The 24096-nt window shown below is 42.9% G+C and overlaps 1 protein-coding gene across 1 annotated transcript in view; it reads right to left on the minus strand.

Moving 5' to 3' along the window:
• SESTD1 (SEC14 and spectrin domain containing 1) overlaps window positions 1-22469 on the minus strand; it is a 112440-nt gene extending 89971 nt beyond the window's left edge. Inside the window, exons 1-2 of the mRNA XM_075829524.1 lie at window positions 22380-22469; window positions 2739-2819 (exon numbers count right to left, since the gene is read on the minus strand). Of these exons, the coding sequence (XP_075685639.1) occupies window positions 2739-2793 (55 nt within the window). The 5' untranslated portion in view covers window positions 2794-2819; window positions 22380-22469. The remainder of the gene's footprint in view (window positions 1-2738; window positions 2820-22379) is intronic.
• Between the last annotated feature and the right edge of the window lie 1627 nt (window positions 22470-24096).

The following is a 24096-nucleotide window of genomic DNA, read 5'->3' on the forward strand; positions in this document are numbered from 1 at the left end:
CTACACATGCTCTAAGTGATGTAAACTCAGTAAATGGAACTGAAAATCGACAAGAAAGAGTCTATGATCCACCAGTATCAATATTAAAAACGTATACATTTTATTAGATACAAAGTATAAAAAAACCACTCATTAAAAACAGAGATGATTGCCACAGGATGGAAGAATAGATACCAGGCAGCAGACCGGCTATACAGACTCGAGTACTAAATAAATTGTATCAATGCATCAAACACTTTACATGAACATCATTAAGCATTAGAGGCGAGATCCCAATATATATTGTAAAACCCACATCCATAGTGGTAATGATCATAGGGAGCCTCTCCACGTTAATATCACAATGTAAATAACTATCAAACAACAATGGATGAAGATGTATCATCTTCATCCTTTGCTATACGTTTCATATTGATACTGGTGGATCATAGACTCCTCTTTTTTGTATCCAACTTGTATAGTCAGACAGGGCAATCAGGGCACTTGCGATTCGCAGCAAATTTATTCAAACCTTACCAAATTTTTGGAAATTTGCTCATCTTTAGTAACAACTGTTAGGCTATATTAAATGGGTTGACCAGTTTTAATATTTGCTCTTGGATAGGTTAGCACTGGGTAAATAGGGGCAACTGTTTAATACTCAAAAAACCCTTTAAATACGTAAATAAATGTGAATGCAGGCTTACAGGCTGGATTAGAAAATATTAGCGAATTCTGAGTTAATAGAGGGGTTCCTGTGTTCATGACACTCATCTATTAGCCAAAGTGAGGAGCAACTACAAAGAGCGCCTCTTGCTCTGGAGGACCCAGGACTCCAGTACTTTACATGGACAGCTCACGGATCTCAAGAAGAACTGTGTAATTCTTAATTTCCCCTGCAGCATCAAATTATTTAATTAAAACAAAAAGAAGTATAAATTACAGTCACACATCTACAAAGCAAGAGAAGAGGAGCACAGTTATCACGCCATCATGGCCGGACCTCTTTCTAGTGCTGAAAGAAAAAAACAGGATTTATAGCATGGAACTTGGCAGGGTGGACAGATTCAACAGTACAAGATTCGTTCCTAAACAAGCTGTCACTTCCCTAAAACTCAAAGGGTCCTGTTTTATATCAATTTTTTTTTAAAGGGAATCTATAGAATACATGGAGAGCGTTTGACGACAGAAACCTAGACGTAAGTGGTACTAGCAGAAAGAAGGCCACATATAATAGTAATGGTAATAGACACTAAATTAATGGCTGAGGATAGAGCAGTACATTTAACTTCTTCACACGGCACGGCAAAAGTGCTGTGGACTTTTCTAGAAAATCCGCAGTAGAAATCCACGGTTGAAACGGTGTTCTTTGCACATTGGCCACCGGATCTGCACCCTATTGAAATGGAGCTAAACTGCGCCTCAGTCCTGACCGAATCCTAAATGAGTAACGTAGTCTTGGCCTCGACGGAGATCAGAAGAAAGCGACTCTATGACATTAACCGGGCTGTAAGTAAAAACTTTTTTTTATTAATTTCACAAAAAAAGGGTTGCGATGTTTGCACCGGAATCGCAGCTTTTCCGCTGCAAAAAAAACAAAAAAAAACGCAATATTTGCTATTTGTCGTGGCTTTTACCACAACAGGAAAAACCCGCCACAGAAAAGAAGCGATTCCAAAGCATAAATTGACATGCTGCGGATTAAAAAGAAAAAAACTCACCACGGGTCAATTTATGATTTTTTTTCTGCAGATTTTTTACGCAGCGTTTAGATATGATTTGTACGAATCTCATCCGCTCTGCTGCTACTGTACTACACTGCGGATTTTCGGCAATCAAATCCGTTGCGGAAAATCCGCAGTGTTTACGCTACGTGTGAACATATCCTTCGTGCACACATTGCGTATGTTGTTGCAGAAAATGTGCAGCAAAACCGCAAGAAATTCACAGGAACAAAACGCACCTGAAAGTGCGTTTTTTGATGCTTTTTATTTTTGCGTTTTTTACGTACAAATAAAATGAAAAATCCCATATAATACAATACTAGTATATATATATTCATACATTATATATATATGCAGTCGGACAGTCTTCCTGAACGTTTTATACCTTTAGGCTATGTATAAATCTTCGATCAGATCACACAATGGATACATCAGATACCAATGGGGTCCGTCCTGCAACTATGATATGGCAATCGCAAAAAGTCCAACTATGTTGGATTTCTCTGCGATTCTTGCATGCAATTTTTTACCCCTAGGTTTCTATTGGAATGCAATAAGATTACGATGTTGTGTCATTTATTTTTTCCAGAGTGATTGTTATGCTAAAACCCTAGCAATGTTATCCAGCAATGTTGTGCTATATCGAATTGCACTATGTTGTGTGCAACATACGGCCGAGGAGCCTCCGCCTGAAGAGGTTTAGTGTCCAATGAAAATGCAATTGGAATTGTCTGACTTTTCACCCAAAGATTCTCAGAAGAAAACACGGCTAGAACAGGAGTCTGGAAACTGTCTCCAAGCAAAGTCATAGCCGGGTGTAAAATGTGGCTGCTCTGTATATGTAACACCTGCCCTGGAACAATCCACATAATCAAGATCAGAAACTTCTGCCGAAACCACTAACAGATGTACTAAAACACGGCAACAAACCCAAGTGCTTCTGAAAATCCTGTCTGTGAGGGGGGAAATGAGTGACGGCAGCTCATATTCTGTTACCGTTCAAATAAATCCACCGCGGCAGCCGGACGCACGTACCTGAGAGGAAGGCCAGTTTTTTCTTCAGTATCGGCAAGATCACAGTGGCGTCCATCTTTCCTAGCTATGGATCACGGGTCTCTGAAAAAAAAAAGAAAAGATTTTTTTAAAAAAACAACAAATAATCATCATAATAATGAACAAAACACTGTGGCCCACATTTATTAAGCAGTTTACGCCAGTTGGCCTGTAACGTGCAACAAATTTGCGGTAAAATTTGCAACGGTTTTCACTCACCAACTTTATAAAGTGACGCAGAAAGTGGGCGTGGCCTCCGAGTATTTATTAAAATAAAAATAGTGTACATTCTGGTGCAAATCTATGATTGTACATAGCAGGCGTAGATATTTTTTTTTGCTCCAAATTGTGCTACATTTTTTTAAGAGGAGTGCGTCATTTTATGAATTTGGTGCAAATCAATCTACCTGTCTCCTTAACTTAGGCTGGGGTCGCACATGCAGTTTTTGTGAACATTTTTGCGGCACTTTTCTGAACCAAACCCAGGAGTGGATCCAAAAAGAAAAAAAGACGTTTTTACTGCTATTTAATGCATTTTCTAAGCGGTTGCGGTAAAAAAAAACAAAATACAAAAAAACACACATTGACAAAAATGGACCTGAAAGGAAAAACTGATAGGTCTCCTCTCTTTTGGATGCACTCCAGTGTTAGACCCCTGCACACGACCGTGCCTGTAATCACGGTTCTGGATTACGGTCACAGCTAGCCGCGGACTTCCACCCGCATTTGCGGGCTGTGCTCCCATTCTAAAGTATGGGAGAACAGTCCGTAAAATAAAAAAAATAGGACATGTCCTATCTTTTGCGGAGGCTTTCTACGGCCCGGACGCCTTCCCATAAATATACGGGAAGGTGTCCGTGGGCGATAGTAACGTGAATGGGACCGTAATTACGGACAAATTCTACAGTCGTGTGCATGAGGCCGTAGGCCTCCATCACACTGGGTTTTTGTCTGCATGAAAAAAATGCATGTAAAAATGCTAGTGTTAAATTAAACAGGCCTTTTTTAACGTGTCTTATTTCATGTAATTTTGTACATGTGTTTTTTTATGTAGTTTTTTTCAAGTCCTGAAGAGAAGCCTATGAGAAAAATGCTAGAAAAAAAACCCGCCATAGGGCATGCTTCATCTTAAACTCAAAGACGCCACAAATCAAAAAGATTTGTATGTAGCCTTTTCAATAAGGGGTTCTCTGCAGGGCCATCTACATGTTTCTAAAACAAACAGTCTTGTAGAATAAACCTGCAGAGAACACCTCAAAACCATCTTTTTGTCTTACTGCAACAGGCAGGCAGAAGAGGGTGAAGGCTCCTGCTGCAGCCAGTTGTCTTACAACCAGTTTAGTTTTCCTTTAGGCTGTGTTCACACTGAGTTTTTTGCAGGAGGAAAATTCTGCCTCAAAATTCCGTTTGGGATTTTGAGGCAGATTTTGTCCTTCCTGTTTGCCGTGATTTTCGCCGCATTTTTCTCTCGCGCCCATTGAGTGCTACGGGCAAAAAACTTAGCGAAATACGCTTCTCTGCCTCCCATTGATGTCAATGGGAGGTCAGAGGCGTAACCGCACGAAGATAGGGCATGTCCCTTCTTTCTCCCGCAAGGCGGTTTTACCGCTCGCGGGAGCAAACCGCCCCTGCCTCCCATTGAAATCAATGGGAGGCATTTTCGGCCGCTCCAAATAGCTCGTCAAAATACTCAGTGTGAACAGGGCCTTAATGCTTGCTCTGAGTTTTGTTTGAGGTAAGTTTTCCCTGATTTTTACCAACACAATTACATTGCATTGTTGGCACCAAATGTTCAGCTCCTGCGTTATGGTCATCTGAATGTGGCCTAGCCAAATGGGGTCTAAATGTTCTGCCTAACTTGAATTGTACGGGCAAGGTGGCATGTCAGATTGATCAAAATTAGTCATTTTCGCACATGGATTAAGGCTATGTTCACACGGGGTATTTTGCCGAGTTTTTTGACGCAGAAACCGCGTCGCAAAACTCGGCAGAAACGGCCCGAGAACGCCTCCCATTGATTTCAATGGGAGGCGTCGGCGTCTTTTTCCTGCGAGCAGTAAAACTGCCTCGCGGGAAAAAGAAGCGACATGCCCTATCTTCGGGCGCTTCCGCCTCGGACCTCCCATTGACTTCAATGGGAGGCAGGAGAAAGCGTATATCTCGCTGTTTTATGCCCGCGGCGCTCAATGGCCGCGGGCGAAAAACGTCGCGATAATTGCCGCGAAAATCGGCGTGCAGGGAGAGGAATATCTGCCTCAAAGTTCCAAACGGAATTTTGAGGCAGATATTCCTCCCCCAAAATACTCTGTGTGAACATAGCCTAACTCATTAAGAAATAAATGGTAAACATACATACATACAATGGTAAACATATCATATACCTACATAGATAATAAAATAGTACCATGTAGTGTGTTTTTTATTTGTTGCTGTTAGACTAGGTTACCTTCAGGTATAAAGGACAAAAGAATCACCACCTCATTGCTGGGAGTGGGGGACCAGGCAACTGTGTTTTCATGATCAGTGGGGGTCCCAGTGGTAAGCCCCTCACTGATCATCACATTTATGGCATAAACGTCTACAATGGTGAACCCTCTTTAATTTTGCTTTTGTCACATCATTTTGAAGAGAGCACGTTACTGTGCCCTGTACTATTTTAAGTAGTACCATAAGAAATAGCACACAGTGAATATGCATTTCATCCAAAACCAACAACCCAAGTATACGCAGAAACCATACCCAGTACACAAAACAATGGTAATATCTTCTTAAACATTAATGCTAGCAGTGGAAAAGAAAGTTATAAAAAGGAAAAGTAAGCGGGTCAGAATTTTATAGGAGCAATTAGGCCAAAATCCAACCACATTTATGCCAAAGGAAAAAGTTCAGAAAGTTCCTCCTGCCAGCGAACTTATTTGTGCTGTCCCAAGCAACTGCTGCCTGCAGAAGAACAACTGAAAGCTTCAATCACATACAGACGCCTACGTTATATGAACCCATAATGCGTTAAAATATGCACATGGGAACGATTCCCCACTTTCGTTGGGGCAGATGAGAAAGCCCTGTCCAGTGTAGGGTTGTAACCTCTTGTGACCTCCAAACACCCAATTAGTAAAAGTTCAATCTACAAGAGGTTTTTCAGTGGTTGGATTTGTTTTTTTGAAAGGTAAAAGTACATTTACTGAGACATGTCAGAGGTCAACGATGGGGCTCTGCGCCCTCTGACCCCAACAGTCATTAAAAAAAAAAAAAAGGATGCGCTTCTTTGGTCTTCTGCAAACATCTTCAGATAACCAAGTCTGTAGTCCGGAATTTTCTATTCACTACCATGGGGCTGCACGCGTCACACTCAGTGAGGGAGATTTATAATACACATTCATTCTTTTTGAGCGCCATATTTAATGAGGGCCGGCAGTCCGTGGACAAACAGAAGTAAGAAATGTTGGTAAGGATTCCTACACATGGCAGAGCTACGACGCACTACATCCGTAGTGTAACGCATGTCACAGATATTTTCCATATACAGCATGCCACAATATTTTTTTGTACAGAAAGGAACAGGTGGGATTTCTGCACATCCCTCATATCTATCTATATTTATATCACTCTCTATCTGACATGCTGGCCAAAAAAACTCAGACGAGTGCATTTTTCTGCAATGTGGACAATACATAATATTGATCGCTCGTCCCCATACATTACTGATCAAAGCTGCTTTTGAAAAGAGCAAACGAGCACCGATCAAAGAGCTGTCTCGTTGATCGGCGCTCGCTGGGACGACCCATATTGGACAGTGTAAATGGACCCTAAGGGCTCATTCAGACTAGCGTGTATCACGTCCGTGTGACGGCCGTTAAAACAACGGCCGTCACACTGACTCATGTATTTCAATGGGGCCGTTCACACGACTGTTGTTTCGATGGAGCGTGTGAAGGGTCCGTGAAAAAATAGGACATGTCCTATTTTACTGCGAGTCACGCATCCCTCCATAGACTCTAGTCTATGGGGAATCGTGACAACGCGTCCCGCACAGGTGCACCTCGGATGTGAAAAACGTCCGTTTTTCACGTCCGAGGCTGCCAACGCTCGTCTGAATGTAGCCTAAGGCTCTACTATCACAACTACTGTCACTAGGTGCAACCTCACCAAAAATCTACGAGAAACCCCCTTCCATAAATCTATTGGCGGAGGGCGCCGAGCCAAGCAGAAACGGAACAATATTTCATTCCTGAACTAAAAAAAATACCATCGCAAAAGCCCGGAAACTACGTAACCTTGATTTCTCCAAGCTCAATCAACGAGCAAACTACTATATGATTAACAAAAAACTAGCTGCCTTGTCTCGGGGGAACCCTCAAAACCTTCGAGAAAACCTGGGAACCTTGGAGGATTTATGCCTTCCCAGTCAGTTCATTTCCTTTCTATAGAGTTGGTGATCGCCTTAGGGGTCTTGCCCAGATCATTCCCTCCCCATTTTGTCTTTCCCCTCTTGTTCATCTTCTGTAGACTCATTCAACAATTATAGAGCTATTTCAGGAGACCCCCATTTTTGCAGCCACAAGTATTTTACAGGAAATCGCAGGACTACAGGTTTATGATCATGGACATTTTTTTTGCTCATCCTGCACTTAAAATAAGTGTGTGCACGTGTAAATCCAAAATGAAGAAGGTTCCTCAATAATACTTGGAACTCACCTGCTCAAAGCTCTTGTTAAATAAACAGAGACACGGGCATTACTAAAGATTGGGTTTTGAGTGTTTGCACATGTACTAACAATATTCACATAAAAAAGGCCTTTAATTTAAGGGGTTATCCATTAGTAATTGTATATATAAATCAGATAAGACATGTAAAAGTAAGCATGTTTTGAACTATAGAAAAAAATTTCTCTGCAGAGTTTTAGTACTGACATATAATAGCGCCCCCTCTTCTCACCCAGATAGAGCATCCACCTTGCAAGCAATTCAACAGTTGGCACGCAATTCTCGTTTTTTTCTTAGCTGGTGGAGGGAGCCCAATGGCTATCATGTCTGCCATACACAGCTCACATAGAGAAGAGAACATCCTACTCTCCTATCGCTCACATATATAAAAGCTGCAGCAGCATGGATGACATTATACAGCAGTAAAGAGCAGTGTATCTGAGAATCCAGCACTGGGGTTAGATATAACACTAAGGGTATGTTCACATGAAAAATGGCTAAACGCCCTCCGAAAAATGGCTAAAAATACTGTGGATCATGCTGGGCTGGAACAATGAGAAGTGTATGTCACTGATTAATCACCGATTGGTCAGCCTCATACACTTCTTTAAAACACCCACTTGGTCAAAAGTAAAAACACGCCCAGTTGGTCTTTAAGAAACTAAATCTAAAATTGCTCATAACTTGCTCAAAAATGATCGTTTTTCAAAATAAAAACCACTGCGCTTATCTACATTACAGCGCCGATCAGATTATGTAGGAGAGAGGGCACTTATAATCTGGTGACAGAGCCTCTTTAAGTCAGATATAAAATTGCATATAAGAACCTTAGTACTGTACCATATGCATAGTGCCACTATAGAATGAACAAACTACTTCGACCTATTGTACGAAACCACTCACATAGCAAAGTACGTAGTTCTGCTAACTTTACACTCCGGAATTACATATATAACTCCTCATTATACTATTACCTCAATTTTATACCATTTTATACAAAATTTTATACTATTATCTCAATTCTGTTCAGCAACAGGCGTGAACAAAAGATAGTACTCACACAGAACGGAGGCACATTTCAAAATTGGTCAAATTACAGGCTGCTGTTAATGTCGGCGTATCGTCTACAAACAGGGCAGACTAAAGGCTGCCATAAAACAGACTCCAATTTGTTGACGGGCCATTTGGTAAGGTGTAATTAATCTAAATTTCCAGTGGCAGCTCAGCTATATGATCCAGATTCAGCGAATAACACTAGATTACAGAATTTTATTTTGTGCCGTTTCTTAATACATCTCAAAAGCTGACCGAATAGTTATTTACATACAATTGACAAAAGACGGGTCTACACTAAACCCAACCTTCAGCACACCAGCTGTTGAGAAACTACAACTCCCAGCATGCCCTAGCAGACAAAAGGCTTTCTTATTCCAGTCAAAAGTAGTCAGGGCATGCTGGGAATTGAAGTTTCTCAACAGCTTGAGTGCCGAAGGTTGGAGAACTCTGGGCTACAGAATTGGTGGACCGGTCTCATTCACAGTCTTTACAATGCACCCTAGGATATGAACAGTATTTTAATTCCTACTTTCCCTTTAACCGTGCATCAACCTGTTGGGGGTGTAATATGGATACAGCCTTTTACGTAGGGAAATTCTCAGGCCACAGTTCACACCAGGCATACTTCCCTTTTACCACTTTAAGGTTTGATAAAGCCGCACTTACTTAGCAAAGCAGGAAAAGGATTCATTATTATTAGATTGCTTTGTCATCCAGTATTTCTTTTATGCTGTCATCCGTGGAAGCCAACACAGAAAAATCCTGTTATTAGTGGTAAAACTAAAATACAACGCTCAACATTACAACCGCCGCACATGTTCTCCATCAATAGTAGGCACCTCCGCAGATGGCAAACTGTATTGGATCACAAATGGTTGAATGCGTTCGCTTTATTTTATCTCTGTTCTTTAATGTAGCCCATAAAGGGGACGCTTACCGATTATATGCAGACGCTTAGTAAGACAACTTTCAGAAGTAAAGATGCCATTACTGATCTACCCTTCCCCATAATCTTTATTGAATTTCACAGGCTAGACAAAAAGTTGAGAAACTTCAAATCCTTTTGTATTAACTTTCCCCCGTTCACATACATGGCTGCTTTGGAAAATGTCCACTTGTTTCATTGGCACCAGACACCAGTTTAGGCCTTATTCACACAAACACGTTCGATTTGTGTCCGGACAAAAATGGGACGTTTTCATGTATATGACTGTCCGTGTGGCGTCAGTGTGGTTATCGTGTGGCACCTGTTTTTCTCGTCCGTATTTCTCCTCTGCAAGCGCGTCCTGGTTTTGCCTTTATGTTTTTCTCTGCATTTCTTCACGTGTGAAAAAACAGAGAATACGGATGTCGTTTATGAGCTGTCCGTGTCTTCACGCACCCATTAACTTCAATGGTCTGCAAAAACGGATAAAATAGGACATGCGACGAGTTTCACGCAACGGACACACTTCATGAAAAAAACATGGATGTGTGAAAATCCCCGTTGAGTTGCATTAGTCAGTGTGCGGTCAGCTATTTAAACAGACAGCACACGGACGAGAAATACGCTCGTGTGAAAAGCGTCGTGGCTTACATTCAAAACGGAAGCCATGTGGCTCCATTCATTCTCTATGGGACTGCCGGATAAAGCAGAGTACAACGCTCATCTATCTCCGGCAGTCCCATACACTACCTGCATCTCCGTTCATATCGGGGTCTCGGGAACCCTGTTCTCTTGATCGGTGGGACCCCCAGCGATCAAATACTTATCACCGATAATGTGGATAGGTGATAAGTTGTTGTGGTGGGATAAGCGCTTTAAGGGGTTAGTCTCCCACTTAAAACACATTTTGGAGAGACACGCTTCTTACGGTGACCAGTAGTCAAAATAGCCCTGGTGGCCCATAACGGCACCCACCACATGTAAACACCAGAGAGCGCTGGACACATTCAGTAAGCCGAAGTCATGTGATTTACCATAGAAACACTTCTAGGAATTTCTTCCTATAACAGTTTCTTCTATAAATCTGGGATCAGGGCAAATAAAAAAAACAAAAATACAACTTTGATTTACATGCGTTTCTTTTTCTCTTGATGAAGTCAATAATAGAAACCCAAATCATGGTGAGTGATGAGACCGTCTACGGTTTTAGATAATATAGGGCTTCTGCACACGTTGCGTACTTGCGGAGGATTTTCGGTCCAGATTTTTCATGCAGAAATTCTGCAAGGTGCTCTACAGTCCTGGCCAAAAGTTTTGAGACGGACACAAATTTTGCTGCTTCACTGTTTTTCGATCTTTTAGTTAGCTGTTTCTATGGTAACTGAAGTACAAATATAAGTATTTCATAAGTTTTTAAACCTTTATTGACAAATACATTGAGTTTATCCAGAGACTCAGTATTTACAGTGTTGACCATTCTCTTGAAGTCTTCTGCAATTCGCCCCGACATGCTGGATATCGGTTTCTGGGCCAAATCTTGACTGATGGCAACCCATTCTTGCCTAATCAGTGCTTAGAGTTTATCACAATTTCTGTTTTGCTTGTCCACCAGCTTTTTGAGGATTGACCACAGGTTCTTAATGGGATTGAGACCTGGGGAGTTTCCTGGCCATGGACACAACATGTCAATGTTTTTTTTCACCAAGCCATTTAGTTATTACTTTTGCCTTGTGACATGGTTCTCAATCATGCTGGAAAAAACATTGTTCATCACCAAATTGCTCCTGGATCTTTTGGAGAAGATGCTCTTGGAGGATGTTTAGATCCCATTCTTTATTCATGGAATTGTTTTTAGGCAAAATTGTGAGGGAGCCCACTACCTTATATGAAAAGCAACCCCACACATGAATGGTCTCGGGAGGCTTTACTGTTGGCATGACACAGGACTCATGGTAGCGCTCACCTTTTCTTCTCCGGAAAATCATTCTTCCAGATGTCCCAAACAATCTGATGGGGACTTCATCAGAGAAAATAACTTTACCCCTGTCATCTGCAGTCCAATCCTTGTACTTCCAGCAGAATGTCAGTCGGTCCTTGACCGTTTTCTTGGAGTGAAGTGGCTTCTTTGCTGCCCTTCTTGATACCAGTCCAGCCTCCAAAAGCCTTCGCCTCACTGTGCGTGCAGATGCACTGACACCTGCCTGCTGCCATTCCTGAGCAAGTTCTGCACTGGTATTGAACCGATCCTGCAGCTGAATCCTTTTTAGGAGACGGTCCTGGCACTTGTTGGACTTTCTTAGGTGTCCTGAAGCCTTCTTCACAGCAATTGAACCTCACTCCTTGAAGTTCTTGATGATGCGATAAATGGTTGATTAAGGGGCAAACTTACAAGCAGCAATGTCCTTGCTTGTAAAGCCCTTTTGATTCAAAGCAATGATGGCTGCACGTGTTTCCTTGGAGGTAACCATGGTTAACAAAAGAAGACAATGATTCAAAGCACCATCCCCCTTTTAAAGCACACAGTCTGCTCTTATAATTCAATCAGCATGACAGAGTGATATCAGCGTCCTTGTCCTCGTTAACACTTTCTCCTGAGATAACGAGAAGATCACGGAAATGATGTAAGCAGGTCATATTGTGGCAGGGCTGAAATGCAGTGGAAATGGTTTTTTTTGTGATTAAGTAAATTTTCATGGTAAGGAATGACTTTGCAATTAATTGCAATTCATCTGATCACTCTTCATAACAATCTAGAGTTAATGCAAATTGCCCCTATAAAAACTGAAGCAGCAAACTTTGTGAAAACCAGAATTTGTGGAAGTCTCAAAACTTCTGGCCAGGTCTGTATTAAATCTCATCCATACGCTGCGGAAAACATCCGAAGAAAAAACATGCAGAAAACGACTGGCCCTGTTCACACAGTTTTTTGCAGGCAGAAAAATCTTCTGCCAGATTTTAAATGCCAGCATTTTTGGTGTTTTTTCGCTGCGTTTCTCGGCTGCGGCCGTTGAAGCTAATGCATAGACGGCAAAAACCACCGCGAAAAACGCTAAGAAACGATCGCCACAGGTTTTTTCTGCCTCCCACTGAATCAATGGGAGGTCAGAGGCGGAGACCGCGGACATGCCGCTTTTTTCCCCCGAGTGGCCATAAGCCACGCAGGAAAAGAAACGCCTCTATCTCCCATTGAAAACAATGGGATGCGATTTTGGACATTTCTTGGTGCGAATTCCGACGCGGTTTCTGCAGAAAAATCTGCACCGAAAAACTCAGTGTGAACTGACCCTTAGAGTGTTTTTTATCGTATAATTTTCAGATTTTTGTCATTGAATAGGAATGGTTTACTTTCAGTTTATAAAAATCTGTGTTTGTCAGGTGAATGATCACAGAGGTGCACGGCTTAGTACAAGACACTGCCCGGATACCAGTACTGTAAGGTCTTATTCAGACGAGGGTTCAGTCAGTGAAAAACTGACGATTTTGCATCAGTATTTTCTATGAATGTCAGTTTTTTCCGTCTCGATGGCATCAGTGTTCTATCCGTTTTTCACGTTCATAAAAAAAACAAAAACTTGAGGAACGTCATCAATTGTCCCAACCCACTGAAAACAACCCCAGGACGGTCACACGACGGCAGAAATGCCATTTTCTATTGCTTATAGCATAAAGAGCATTGGGAGATTTTTCTCGCGCGTATTTTTGGCTTCTGACCAGGTCTTACATTCAGGACCACACTGACCTAGGCTCTACTACCTGCCATTACTTCTGAAGTGTCTCCAGACAACCATCCGTGAAAAACCGAACAGATGGCAACCGCGTGGCGTCTGTTTTCGACAATCTTATTGATTTCTATTGGCCATTGATGCATAATAAAAACAAACAAAGATAGAACATGCTGTGACTTTTACGTCACGGACTCACGTCTGACTTCGGCCGCTAACTATTTAAATTATTTGTGTAGAAACTGCAAATTTGAACAACGGCTGCATTTTTGATATGAAGCAATAAAATACAAATTATACTTTGAATATTACCACGAAGTGCTGACGTTTTCTTCATCGAGGATTGGCTTGTCTGCACCTACGGGGGTGAGTCGTGTACCTATAGAATCCACTATCGGTCTGGATCTTGGATTGCTGGAGTTGGGTAAGCTGAATACTGTTTTCTATCACTCGTGTGAATACACCCTTAGGCTATGTTCACACGGGGTGGATACGTTGCGTAAAAGTACACAGTGTATCCGCCCTGGTGGCTGCAGGGAATTCAAAATTGTGGTGCAGTTTTTCGGCCGGAACGTCAGCTGTGGAAAACTGCACATAGGAAAAAGTTTGATACTTACGTAGCCATGGTGACGCGTCCCTCTGCCGTCCTGCAGGCTGACCTCCTGGGATGACGTTTCATCCCATGTGTCCACTGCAGTCTGTGATTGGCTGAAGCGGTCACATGGGATGAAATGTCATCCCAGGATGCCAGCCTGGATGAAGAAAAACAGAATTCTGGTTAAGTAGAATATTTTTTTTCTCCGTGTTGCGATTTTTGCGGCGGAATCGCTGCTTTTCCACCGCAAAAAAAATGCAATATCTCCTATTTGTTGCGTTCTTTATCCCCCTATTGAATTCAATGGCAAAAACCCGCAACAAATAAGAAGTGATTACACAAATCCAATTGACATGGTACGGATTAAAAAAAAAAATGCACCACAGGTCAATTTCTGAGCGTTCTTTTTACGCTCATCATTTACGCAGCACAGATGAGATTTGTTCAAATCTCATCCACTTTGCGGCTACTGTATTATGCTGCGGATTTTACGCAACTAAATACGTTGCGGAAAATCTGCAGTATTTACTCTACGTTTGAACTGACCCTTACTGTAAATCAGTCCTGTACCTTTCTGCCATGAACTGGACACATTTTTAAGCACTGGAAGTAAACTATGAATGACAGCAAGCAGAGGTTGTGAAACAAACAATGAATCACCAATAAATTGACTAGTTAGGAATACTCTTTTTATGGCTAGAGATCCACAGGAAATTTTGGTCTTGTGATGATTGCCATAAAATATTGTAACCACGGCACAACTGCAAGGTTATAAAAATAAAATGCCGTGATCATAAGATTTGTCATTCTTGCAACGGTCACATGACTTTTCCCCTCAAAGGGGTACTAGTGAGGTCGCAGTAACCCCCAATGTTACGACAACCATCGCGGGACCACCAGTCACCATCGAGCCCTCGCCATAACCAGGTATTATCAGATCTATTCTATGATATGAATGACAACCAGCCGCTGACAGTACAAGAGAGTAGTGAAAAAACATCAGCCACTGATAAGGCTGGGTTCACACAACCTATTTTCAGACGTAATGGAGGCGATTTACGCCTCAAATTATGTCTGAAAAAACGGCTCCAATACGTCGGCAAACATCTGCCCATTACTTTCAATGGGCTTTACGATGTACTGTGCCGACGACCTGTCATTTTACGTGTCGCTGTCAAAAGACGGCGCGTAAAATTACAGCCTCGTCAAAAGAAGTGCAGGACACTTCTTGGGACGTAATTGGAGCCGTTTTTCATTGACTCCAATGAAGAACAGCTCCAAATTACGTCCGTAAAAGACGCCCCGCAAAACGCGAATACGAGCAATTACGTCTGAAATTCAGGAGCTGTTTTCTACTGAAAACAGTTCCGTAATTTCAGACGTAATTTGCAGTTATTGTGTTAACATACCCTAATACAAATATAGACACAAACATACACAACTGATTGCCACTATACAGTGGACTGCGCAGCCTCGCACCAGACAAATCCATGAATCATAAATGTCCTCAGAATTGTGCTGCAAAGGACATTAAAGATCAATGCGATTATCCCATTACCGGCCCCATCTCCAAACAGAGCCATAATTTATCCGTAATTATACGGAGGACAGCGAGCTACGAGATGAGCTTTTATACCCACAGCCAAGCAGTCGCACCGCCCGCCCGCCCGCCCTTATCATCAGCTGTTTCCTCAGAAAACAATGGCAAGAATACACATATTGTGCACAAACACATATCGTAACCCAGATACTAAATATTTGGAAAGGAAATCAATAGCCGAAACGCTTGATTCATAGATATTTTAATTGGAAAGCACAATCGCCCAGCAAAGCTGCATTATGGGAACACTGGGAGTGTATGATGGGATAAAAATTGATTTAACCTACAAGGGACATTCATGAAACATTCATTAGAGATTGAAGAGACAGCAAGGGAAGAAAGTGGGTGCGCTGCGGGGTCCGGTCTCCCCAACACGAACCCTCTTCTTCTTTTTTTTAACCGTTCAATGACTGCATCATAGCAGAGAGAACGTGCTGTACATTATAATAAAGCTTAATGGGTAATGTATATGTATATCCATGTTTAGTTTCCTATTATGGCGCCTTGTATCGCATGTTGGCACTTTATAAATAGATAAAAGCTGCCCTATTAACAAAGGGCGGTGAAAAGGGATTTTTTTTTTTTATTATTATTATTATAAAACAATGAAAAGCTCTAAAAACAGGAAGCATTGAGAGCAATGAAAAGGGCCTAAAAACAAAGGCAGTTCAGAGGCTTGACATGTGGTCACAGGCACGCTCCGAACACCAGCGAAGACCGCCGACCATTCCTCAGTGACCGCACAAGACACATGGATAGGGAAGAGAAGACGACACTCGTGACATGTCCAGTTAAAGATGACAATTCGATTAGCTCTTCACGTTGACATGACTAGAAATGGTGGACAGAGACCTGAATCTCATCGTCATCCCGATATCAGAACATTCGTCCGTAAATCTCATACATAGAAAGACTACGATCATAATAAACTGCGGAAGAAAATTGTTCCCTTCATAGTAAAGGATCATTCTAATATTACATCTGCATTGCCTAAGATGGGAAATTCTCCGCCAACGTCTGGAAAACCACGTTCAAACGTAGCGGAAAACTTCTGTAGAGAAAGGCTGTGAATTGACATACATTGCATTAGATCATATGGTTCTAAGTTAAGTATAATAGAACCGAGAGAGTGTTACGTGTTGCAGCCATAATACCGCCACTAACATGGGCTCATATTACGGTTGTGGTAAAGCAGACAGAAAAAAAAACGGGGCGAAAACACATTATTAGGCCCTGTTCACACAGAGTTTTTTGGAGGCAGAAAAATCTGCCTCAAAAATTCCTGAAGGAACCAACCTGTCGACACTGCCTTTACCGCGGACAAAAAAATGCCACGAAAACCACATTCTCTGCCTCCCATTGATATCAATGGGACGTCAGAGACGGAATCCCCTGAAGAAAGGGCATGACGCTTCTTTTTCCTGCGAGCGTTTCTTTCCGCTCATGGGAAAAAACGCCTCCGTCTCCCATTGAAATCAATGGGAGATGTATTCGACCGTTTTTTGGTGCAGTTTCCGCATCAAAAACAGCGCCAAAAAACTGTGTGAATAGGGCCTTAGAGTCACAAATTATTACTAGCAGATGTTGCGATTTTTGAGGCGGAAAATCTGTGATTCCGCAGCAAAAATCGCAAACCTTAACCCCTTAGTGACCAGCCCATTTTAGGCCCTAATGACCAAGCTATTTTATTCGTTTTTCTATAGTTACATTCAAAGAGCTATAACTTTTTTCTTTTTTCGTCTACATAGCTGTATGAGGACTTGTTTTTTGCGGGATTAGTTGTACTTTTTAATGGCACCATTTTTGGGTACATATAATTTTTTATTAACTTTTATTAACTTTTTTGGGGGGATTATAAAAAAAAAACTGAAATTCCACCATTGTTCTATACGTTTTTAAATTGACGACATTCACTGTGCGACGTAATTAACATGTTAGCTTTATTCTATGGGTCGGTACGATTACGGCGATACCACATATGTGGAGGTTTTTTTATGTTTTACGACTTTTGCACAATAAAAACACTTTTGAACTAAAATTATTTGTTTTTGCATCGTCGCTTTCCAAGAGCCGTAATTTTTTTTATTTTTCCATCAATGTAGTGATTTTTTGGGCTTGTTTTCTGCGGGACGAGACATAATTTTAATTGATACTGTTTTGGGGTGCATGGGACTTGATTCATTTTTATTATGACTTTTTTGGAGGGCGATGGAAAAAAATTGCAATTTCGCCATTGTTTTTTGTGTTTTTTTTTACGGTGTTCACCTTGCGGTTTAAATGACATATTAACTTTATTAATTGAGTCATTACGGTCGCGGCGATACCACATATGTGTACTTTTATTTCATTTTTTACACTTTTACTAAATAAAACCACTTTTTATGGAAAAAAAATTGATTTATGTTTTTTACTGTCATTTTTATTAATAATCTTTATTTCACATTTATTATTTATTTCATTAGTCCCACTAGGGGACTTTACTGTGCGATCTTCAGATCGCTGCTATAATGCTTTGGTATACTTCGTATACCAGATCATTATTGCCTGTCAGTGTAAATCTGACAGGCAATCTGTTAGGACGTGCCTCCGGCCCGCGATTGCATTTGCGGGCCGCCGATGGGTGATAGAGGGAGCTCACTCCCTATGTAAACAAGTTAAATGCTGCGGTCGCTATTGACGGCGGCATTTAACAGGTTAAACGGCCGCGATCGAAGTAAACTTCGATCGCGGGCGTTGGAGCAGGAGCTCAGCTGTCATCAGACAGCTGAGCCCCGGCTCCAGCCTGCACGGGAGACCCGAGCAGGACTTAGACTAGGCCAACGTGAAAAGGCGTCAGCCTAGCCTAAGGCCCCTTAGTGACCAACGTGAAAAGGCGTATTGGTGGTCACTAAGGGGTTAAACTTACTTAGAATTCTGCGCTTCTTTGTCCAGACCGGCCTCCTAGGATAATGTTTCATCCCTGGTGACCACTGCAGCCAATCACAGGTTGCAGCAGTCAAATGGGATAAAACGTCATCCCAGGAGGCCCGGCTGCAGGACGACAGAGGGACACGTCGCCATGACAGGTAAGTATAGAACTTTTATACGTGCAGTTTTCCACAGTAGACATTTCTGCTGAAAAACCGCACAACAATTTGGTGCAGTTTTATGAGCAGAATTCCCTGCCGCGACAAGGGCGGATACACTGTGTGCGTTAAGGCAACGTATCCGCCCTGTGTGAACATGCCCTAAGGATGTATAAGGAGGTGTGATCAAGTCCAATGCTGTTATTTTACCAGAAGTTATGTCTTTGCGGAGTACCCCTTTATGGCAGTAAATTACAAAAGTGTGAACATGCAGAACGTAGATACATCTTTCACAACTCCAACCAACTCGCCACACAAGAACTTAGAGGGGTGATCGGATGTGAACATTTTTTTAGCAGGGGCTTGAAATGAAATAAATAAACCCCAAAAAATCAATACCTACCTTTCTTCACCCCGGCAATCCAGCGCTGATGCTCTAGCCAAAAATATAACACATGACCACTGAGCCCTCTGATTGGCTGCAGCAGTACACGTGAGCAGCAACCGGGAGTGCCGCCAGAGCGTCAGAACGGGGATAGGTAAGTATTGCTATTTTGGTTTATTTATTTCATTTCCAGCCCCTTATCAAAAAAATACACATCAGATAACCCTTTACGTTTTAGGCAGCAGAGTACTGGAATGGAGGAGACCGGAATTCTTACGTTTACACGGGGCAAAATACAGATTACGCTGTCCTGTAACATGAACTTTATTCCAGCGTTCTGTGTAAGAAAAACTGCGGTTTTAATTTTCATTGAAGTGCGCGATTCTAGAAGTTGGATTTCACCCAGAAAGTAATCAGATGTGTACAAGAGAATAAATCCAGGAGGAAAATAGCCTGAGGTTGCTGGATCTGCAAGGCGACTGCTGGGAATCTGATATTTCCTGCAACCCTACAGGTTATTATGGGAATCTACCAGCAACTAATGGGAGGATTGCAAATAACAGATTTAGGCATTGCTATTTAAGCGTTCTCTTGTATTCAGGAAAGCAGATTGAAAAGGTGAAGTTTTACGGTTCTATTACCCCGGCCTATAATCAGCCGCTGCAGCGAGCACCGACCAACGAGACATCATTGATCAGCGCTCGTTTGCTCCTGTCACGCGGAGCTATGGATGGGGACGAGCAGTCGTTACTCCAATCGCTCGTCCCCAAACATTATCATTCGGCAGCGTGTCTCCCTGTTTACACACCAGGATGTGCTGCCGACAACGATAATATTTTACTTTTTTAAAACGATACGACCAGCAGATGATCGAGCGTTTGCTGATCGTTCTCCTGTTTACACACGGCAATTATGGGCAACGAGGGTTATATGAACATTTTCCCGGCCGATAATTGCCCAGTGTAAAACCCCCTTTACTTATGGGGATCAACGTAACGGTATACCGTTATCTGTATGCGGCACTATATATTGGGAGGGGGGGGAGGGATTTCTTCCAGGAAAGTTATATATCCAAAGTATATTCCTTTCTCCTGAGGAGGCAGCGGCTTGCCTTGCTGAGACATACAAAGTGGCTTCCTGGCATTGAGCGCAACCAGCAGACGTGTGGCCGTAGATGACTTCTTGTCTAAGGCCGGATTCACACGAGCGTGTGCGTTTTGCGTGGGCGAAAAATGCGGCGTTTTGCACGCGCAAAAGGTCCACGAAAGGTCCATGTGTCAGCAGCATATGATGCGTGGCTGCGTGATTTTCGCGCAGCCGCCATCATTATGACACTCTGGTTTTATGTTTGTAAACAGAAAAGCACGTGGTGCTTTTCTGTTTTCATTCATAATTTTGACTACTGTAGCGCACATCACGCGCGGCACACGGAAGTGCGTCCATGTGCCGTGCGCGGTTCTCACACACCCATTGACTTCAATGGGTGCGTGCAGCGCGAAACACGGCCAAATATAGGACATGTCGTGAGTTTTACGCATCGGATATACGCTGCGTGAAATTCAATGACAGTCTGCACGGCCCCATAGACTAACCTAGCTCCGTGCGACGCACGTGAAAATCACGCGCGTAGCACGGACGTATTATACGTTCGTCTGAATAAGCCCTAAAGTTGCGTGTCTATTTAGTACGCTTGACACCGGGCAGCTACGTCTCTGCGCAGGAAAACACCTGCCTGAGAAAAAACAATATGCCCTGAAGATACCGATCTCGTCCGGAAGAATCCGGTGTATAGAAAGGAACCTGACGAAGTCAAACCCCGGCAAAATATTTTTAGAAGTTACTGCTTATCTTTATCTATTGACCCAAGTACAACTATAACAAAACTGATGGGTCAGCAGCCTTATAGAAGAGCAATGACTGCCCAGCGACTAGGACGTAAATAAGTTAAGGAAGGCAAAATCAATAATATCTGACAACTTGCATGCATTGTGGAAAATGTAAAGGACTTGAGATCTTACAGAGAACTCTGCTCAAAAAATTTAACTTGGTCTAAATCTAGCAGCACGGTTCTATTTTATCTATTAAGGAGGACCTGTCACCTTTCCGGACACGTCTGTTTTAGTAAATACTTGTATTCCACCACAAATAATAATTATGTACATCTTTCCTTAGAACTCTACATTGTGCCATTCCTCTGTTATTCCTCCTGCCGACTTATGAATAAATTGATAACTGGGTGTTACCAGTTGGGGGTGTGTCCTTACACAGACTGACATTGTCCAATCAGTGCTGAGTGAGACTAAGGACACACCCCTTTGCAAGGGGGGAACGCCGCAAACACCCAGTTGTCAATTTTCTAGGAGGAACAACAGAGGAACGGCCAACACAAAGTTCTACAAAAATTTGTTCCAAACATTTTTCCATGGAAAATACAAGTATTTGCTAAAATAGACATATCAGGGGAGAGGACTGGTCATCTTTAAAATGGTGTCCCACCTTTAGTTCATGTGACATGTCACTACATAGATTGGGGGGCGGGGGAGGGAGGTCCAGGAGCTGAGCGTTACATGGAGCCCACAAACCCCATTGACAACACTTGCCTCCAAGACATTCATCTTGATATACAGAAGATAACTGAAGGGGCACACAATAATACCAAACCTAACATAAAAATCATAGAAAAACTGAATATAATCCTCAGACCAAATACAACAGAAAACTTTTTTCTTATGTCATCATCGTCAACGCCATCAGCAAATGTACCGGGTACTGCAGGTTTTAACATTGATGGCCTATCCTCACATCTGACAGAAGGGTGACAACCAATATCACCCCGTTACAGCTCTACAATCAGTCATCAGCCAGCTTTACAAGGACCATAAGACATATGCGCTCCAAAAAGTTATGGCGTCCCACTATTCCTCTATACGTGTAACTATTTCTCCTTAGTAACCATTCTCTTCCATCCCGACCTGGACATTCCCGCAATGACTTTTTCATTATGACTCGATCGGATGTCAATCGTAGACGTTTACCAGGAAATTTTAAAGGGGGTGTCCAGAATGAGAAAAACTAGACTCCCTTCTTCCAAAACAGCGCCACACCTGTCCACAGGTTGTGTGTGATATTGCAGCTCAGCACCATTCACTTTAATGGATGTGAGCTGCAATACCAGGCACAACCCACAGACAGGTGTGGCGCTGTTTCTGGTAGAAAACAGTCATGTGGCTAGATTGAGTGTGAAATACAGGAGAGGGCATAGAGGGCAGCAGAGTGGAAAAGGGCAGAGAGGACCATGAATGGGCAGAGGATAGCAGTGCCACATTCAGCACGGTTCACACATGGGACACAATGCTGCCATTGTCACAAGCTGCTCACACCTGGCTGCTTATCATACAACCGCCGTACAATCACATGCAGCATCTGTCCACGGAGCCAGCACTGCAGCCAGCAGCACACTGCCCGAACCTGCGCACACCCAGCCTGCAAAGCCACAGCACCCAACCCCGGCCCGTTATCCCTCCCCAGCCACCATCACCCGTACGGTACACACGTCCCCATCAATATTTACATGAGCTCAGGCAGCGACCACGGCGGCAGCTCCGGCAGCTACGCTCCACACTTCCTGTTGCGTCCCCTCCCCACTACTCTCCAGCGCCCCCCACTGTCCTGAAACCACGCCCACAAGGGGGACGGTGTGAAAGAAAGATTGGCCGCTGCGGGAGCGCTGATTGGCTCATACTCATCCACGTGTGATCGTCTCTGCTGGTCTGCCCCGCCCCTCAGGGAGGCTGGGACTTCGATTCCTTGGCGACCGCAGACATGGAAACAATGAAAGTGATGCGGACGGGAGGGAATAAGGGGATGAGGGGCGTGTCCTGCCTGCGAGCTGTGGATGTGTGACAGCCTCGTAGTAGACGAGAGAATAGATTGTGTCTGGTGTATGACTATGTGCGGGAGTGTGATGGCTGATGGCCCGGCCTGCACATCTGTAATGCAGCTGAGGCTTCATCCAGGGACACAGTAATATAGGAAAGGGCCGGCAGCGTGTATCCTCACCATGCGTGGCTAATGACTAGAATATGCCATCTATGAAATACCCTAAGGGGGATGGGGGGATTTATTAACCCCTTGAAGATCGGGACAATTTTTTTATTTTTCTCTTTGCTACTCTGCGAGCATAACTTTTTATTTTTTCTTCGATGTATCTATATGAGGCTTTGATTTTTGTGGGATGAGTTGTACTTTATGTAGGTGCTATATTTTGGTGATATACATTGGCGCTTCATTTAGATCTACATTTTTATTTTGGCAAAAATGCAGAAAAAATGCAATTCTTCTGAAGTTTCTTTTTTTTTTTTTTACAGCATATGCCCATAAATTATGCTATTAATTTATTGTACAAGTTGTGTACGTTTTGGGAATGATATTTAAAGGGATATTCCCAGAATCGACATCACTTTTCCACAGGATAGGAAATGTGTCTGATCGCTAGGGCCCCACCGATCACTAGAAGAGGGGTCCCAAACACCGCTGATCTATTCAAGCTCCTCCTTACTGCGGAGGGTGCAGTGAGGGGGAACAGGGGGCTCGGGATCCTGTGGAGAGGTGATATACGTTAATTCTAGTCATACCCCCTTAACAATGTTTATTCATTGTAAATATTGTGCATTTGTGCTGCACATCTAAGTATTCCCTAACAACAGGAAATATGGGCAGACAGCTCTGGGGTCCTTTAATGGACCCCGGGCTGTCTGTCTATACAAGGTTTGGGCCCCGATAACGTCACAGGAATTCCCTGTAGATAGCGTGGGGCTGTAACTGTGTATTACAGCCTTTGTACGCTGTGTTCACCCGGGGCTGATACGTTGTGCAATAGCACGCAGCATATCCGCCCCGTGCGCCGCAGGGAATTCCAGGACAAAAAACCGCACCAAACTGTGGTGCAGTTTTTTGGCTGGAATGTCCGCTGCGGAAAACTGCAGCACTTAGCCGGCCTGCTAGCAGGCTGGCCTCCTGGTATGACGTTTCATCCAAGGAGATCGCTGCAGCCTGTGATTGGCTGCATCGGCATCCCAGGAGGCCGCGCTGGAGGGAGGAACACAGACTTCTGGGTAAGTATGAGTTGTTTTTTTTCTACACTGCGTTTTTTTGCGGCGGTGTCGCTGCGAACCTGCCGCAAAAAAACGCAACAACTGCTATTTGCTAAAGGATTTACCTCCCCATTGAATTCCATGAGGAAAACCCATAACAAATAAGCAGCATTTGCACAATTACAATTGACGTGC

Source organism: Rhinoderma darwinii, chromosome 6, assembly GCF_050947455.1.
Source record: "Rhinoderma darwinii isolate aRhiDar2 chromosome 6, aRhiDar2.hap1, whole genome shotgun sequence".
Taxonomy (NCBI): Eukaryota; Metazoa; Chordata; class Amphibia; order Anura; family Rhinodermatidae; genus Rhinoderma; species Rhinoderma darwinii.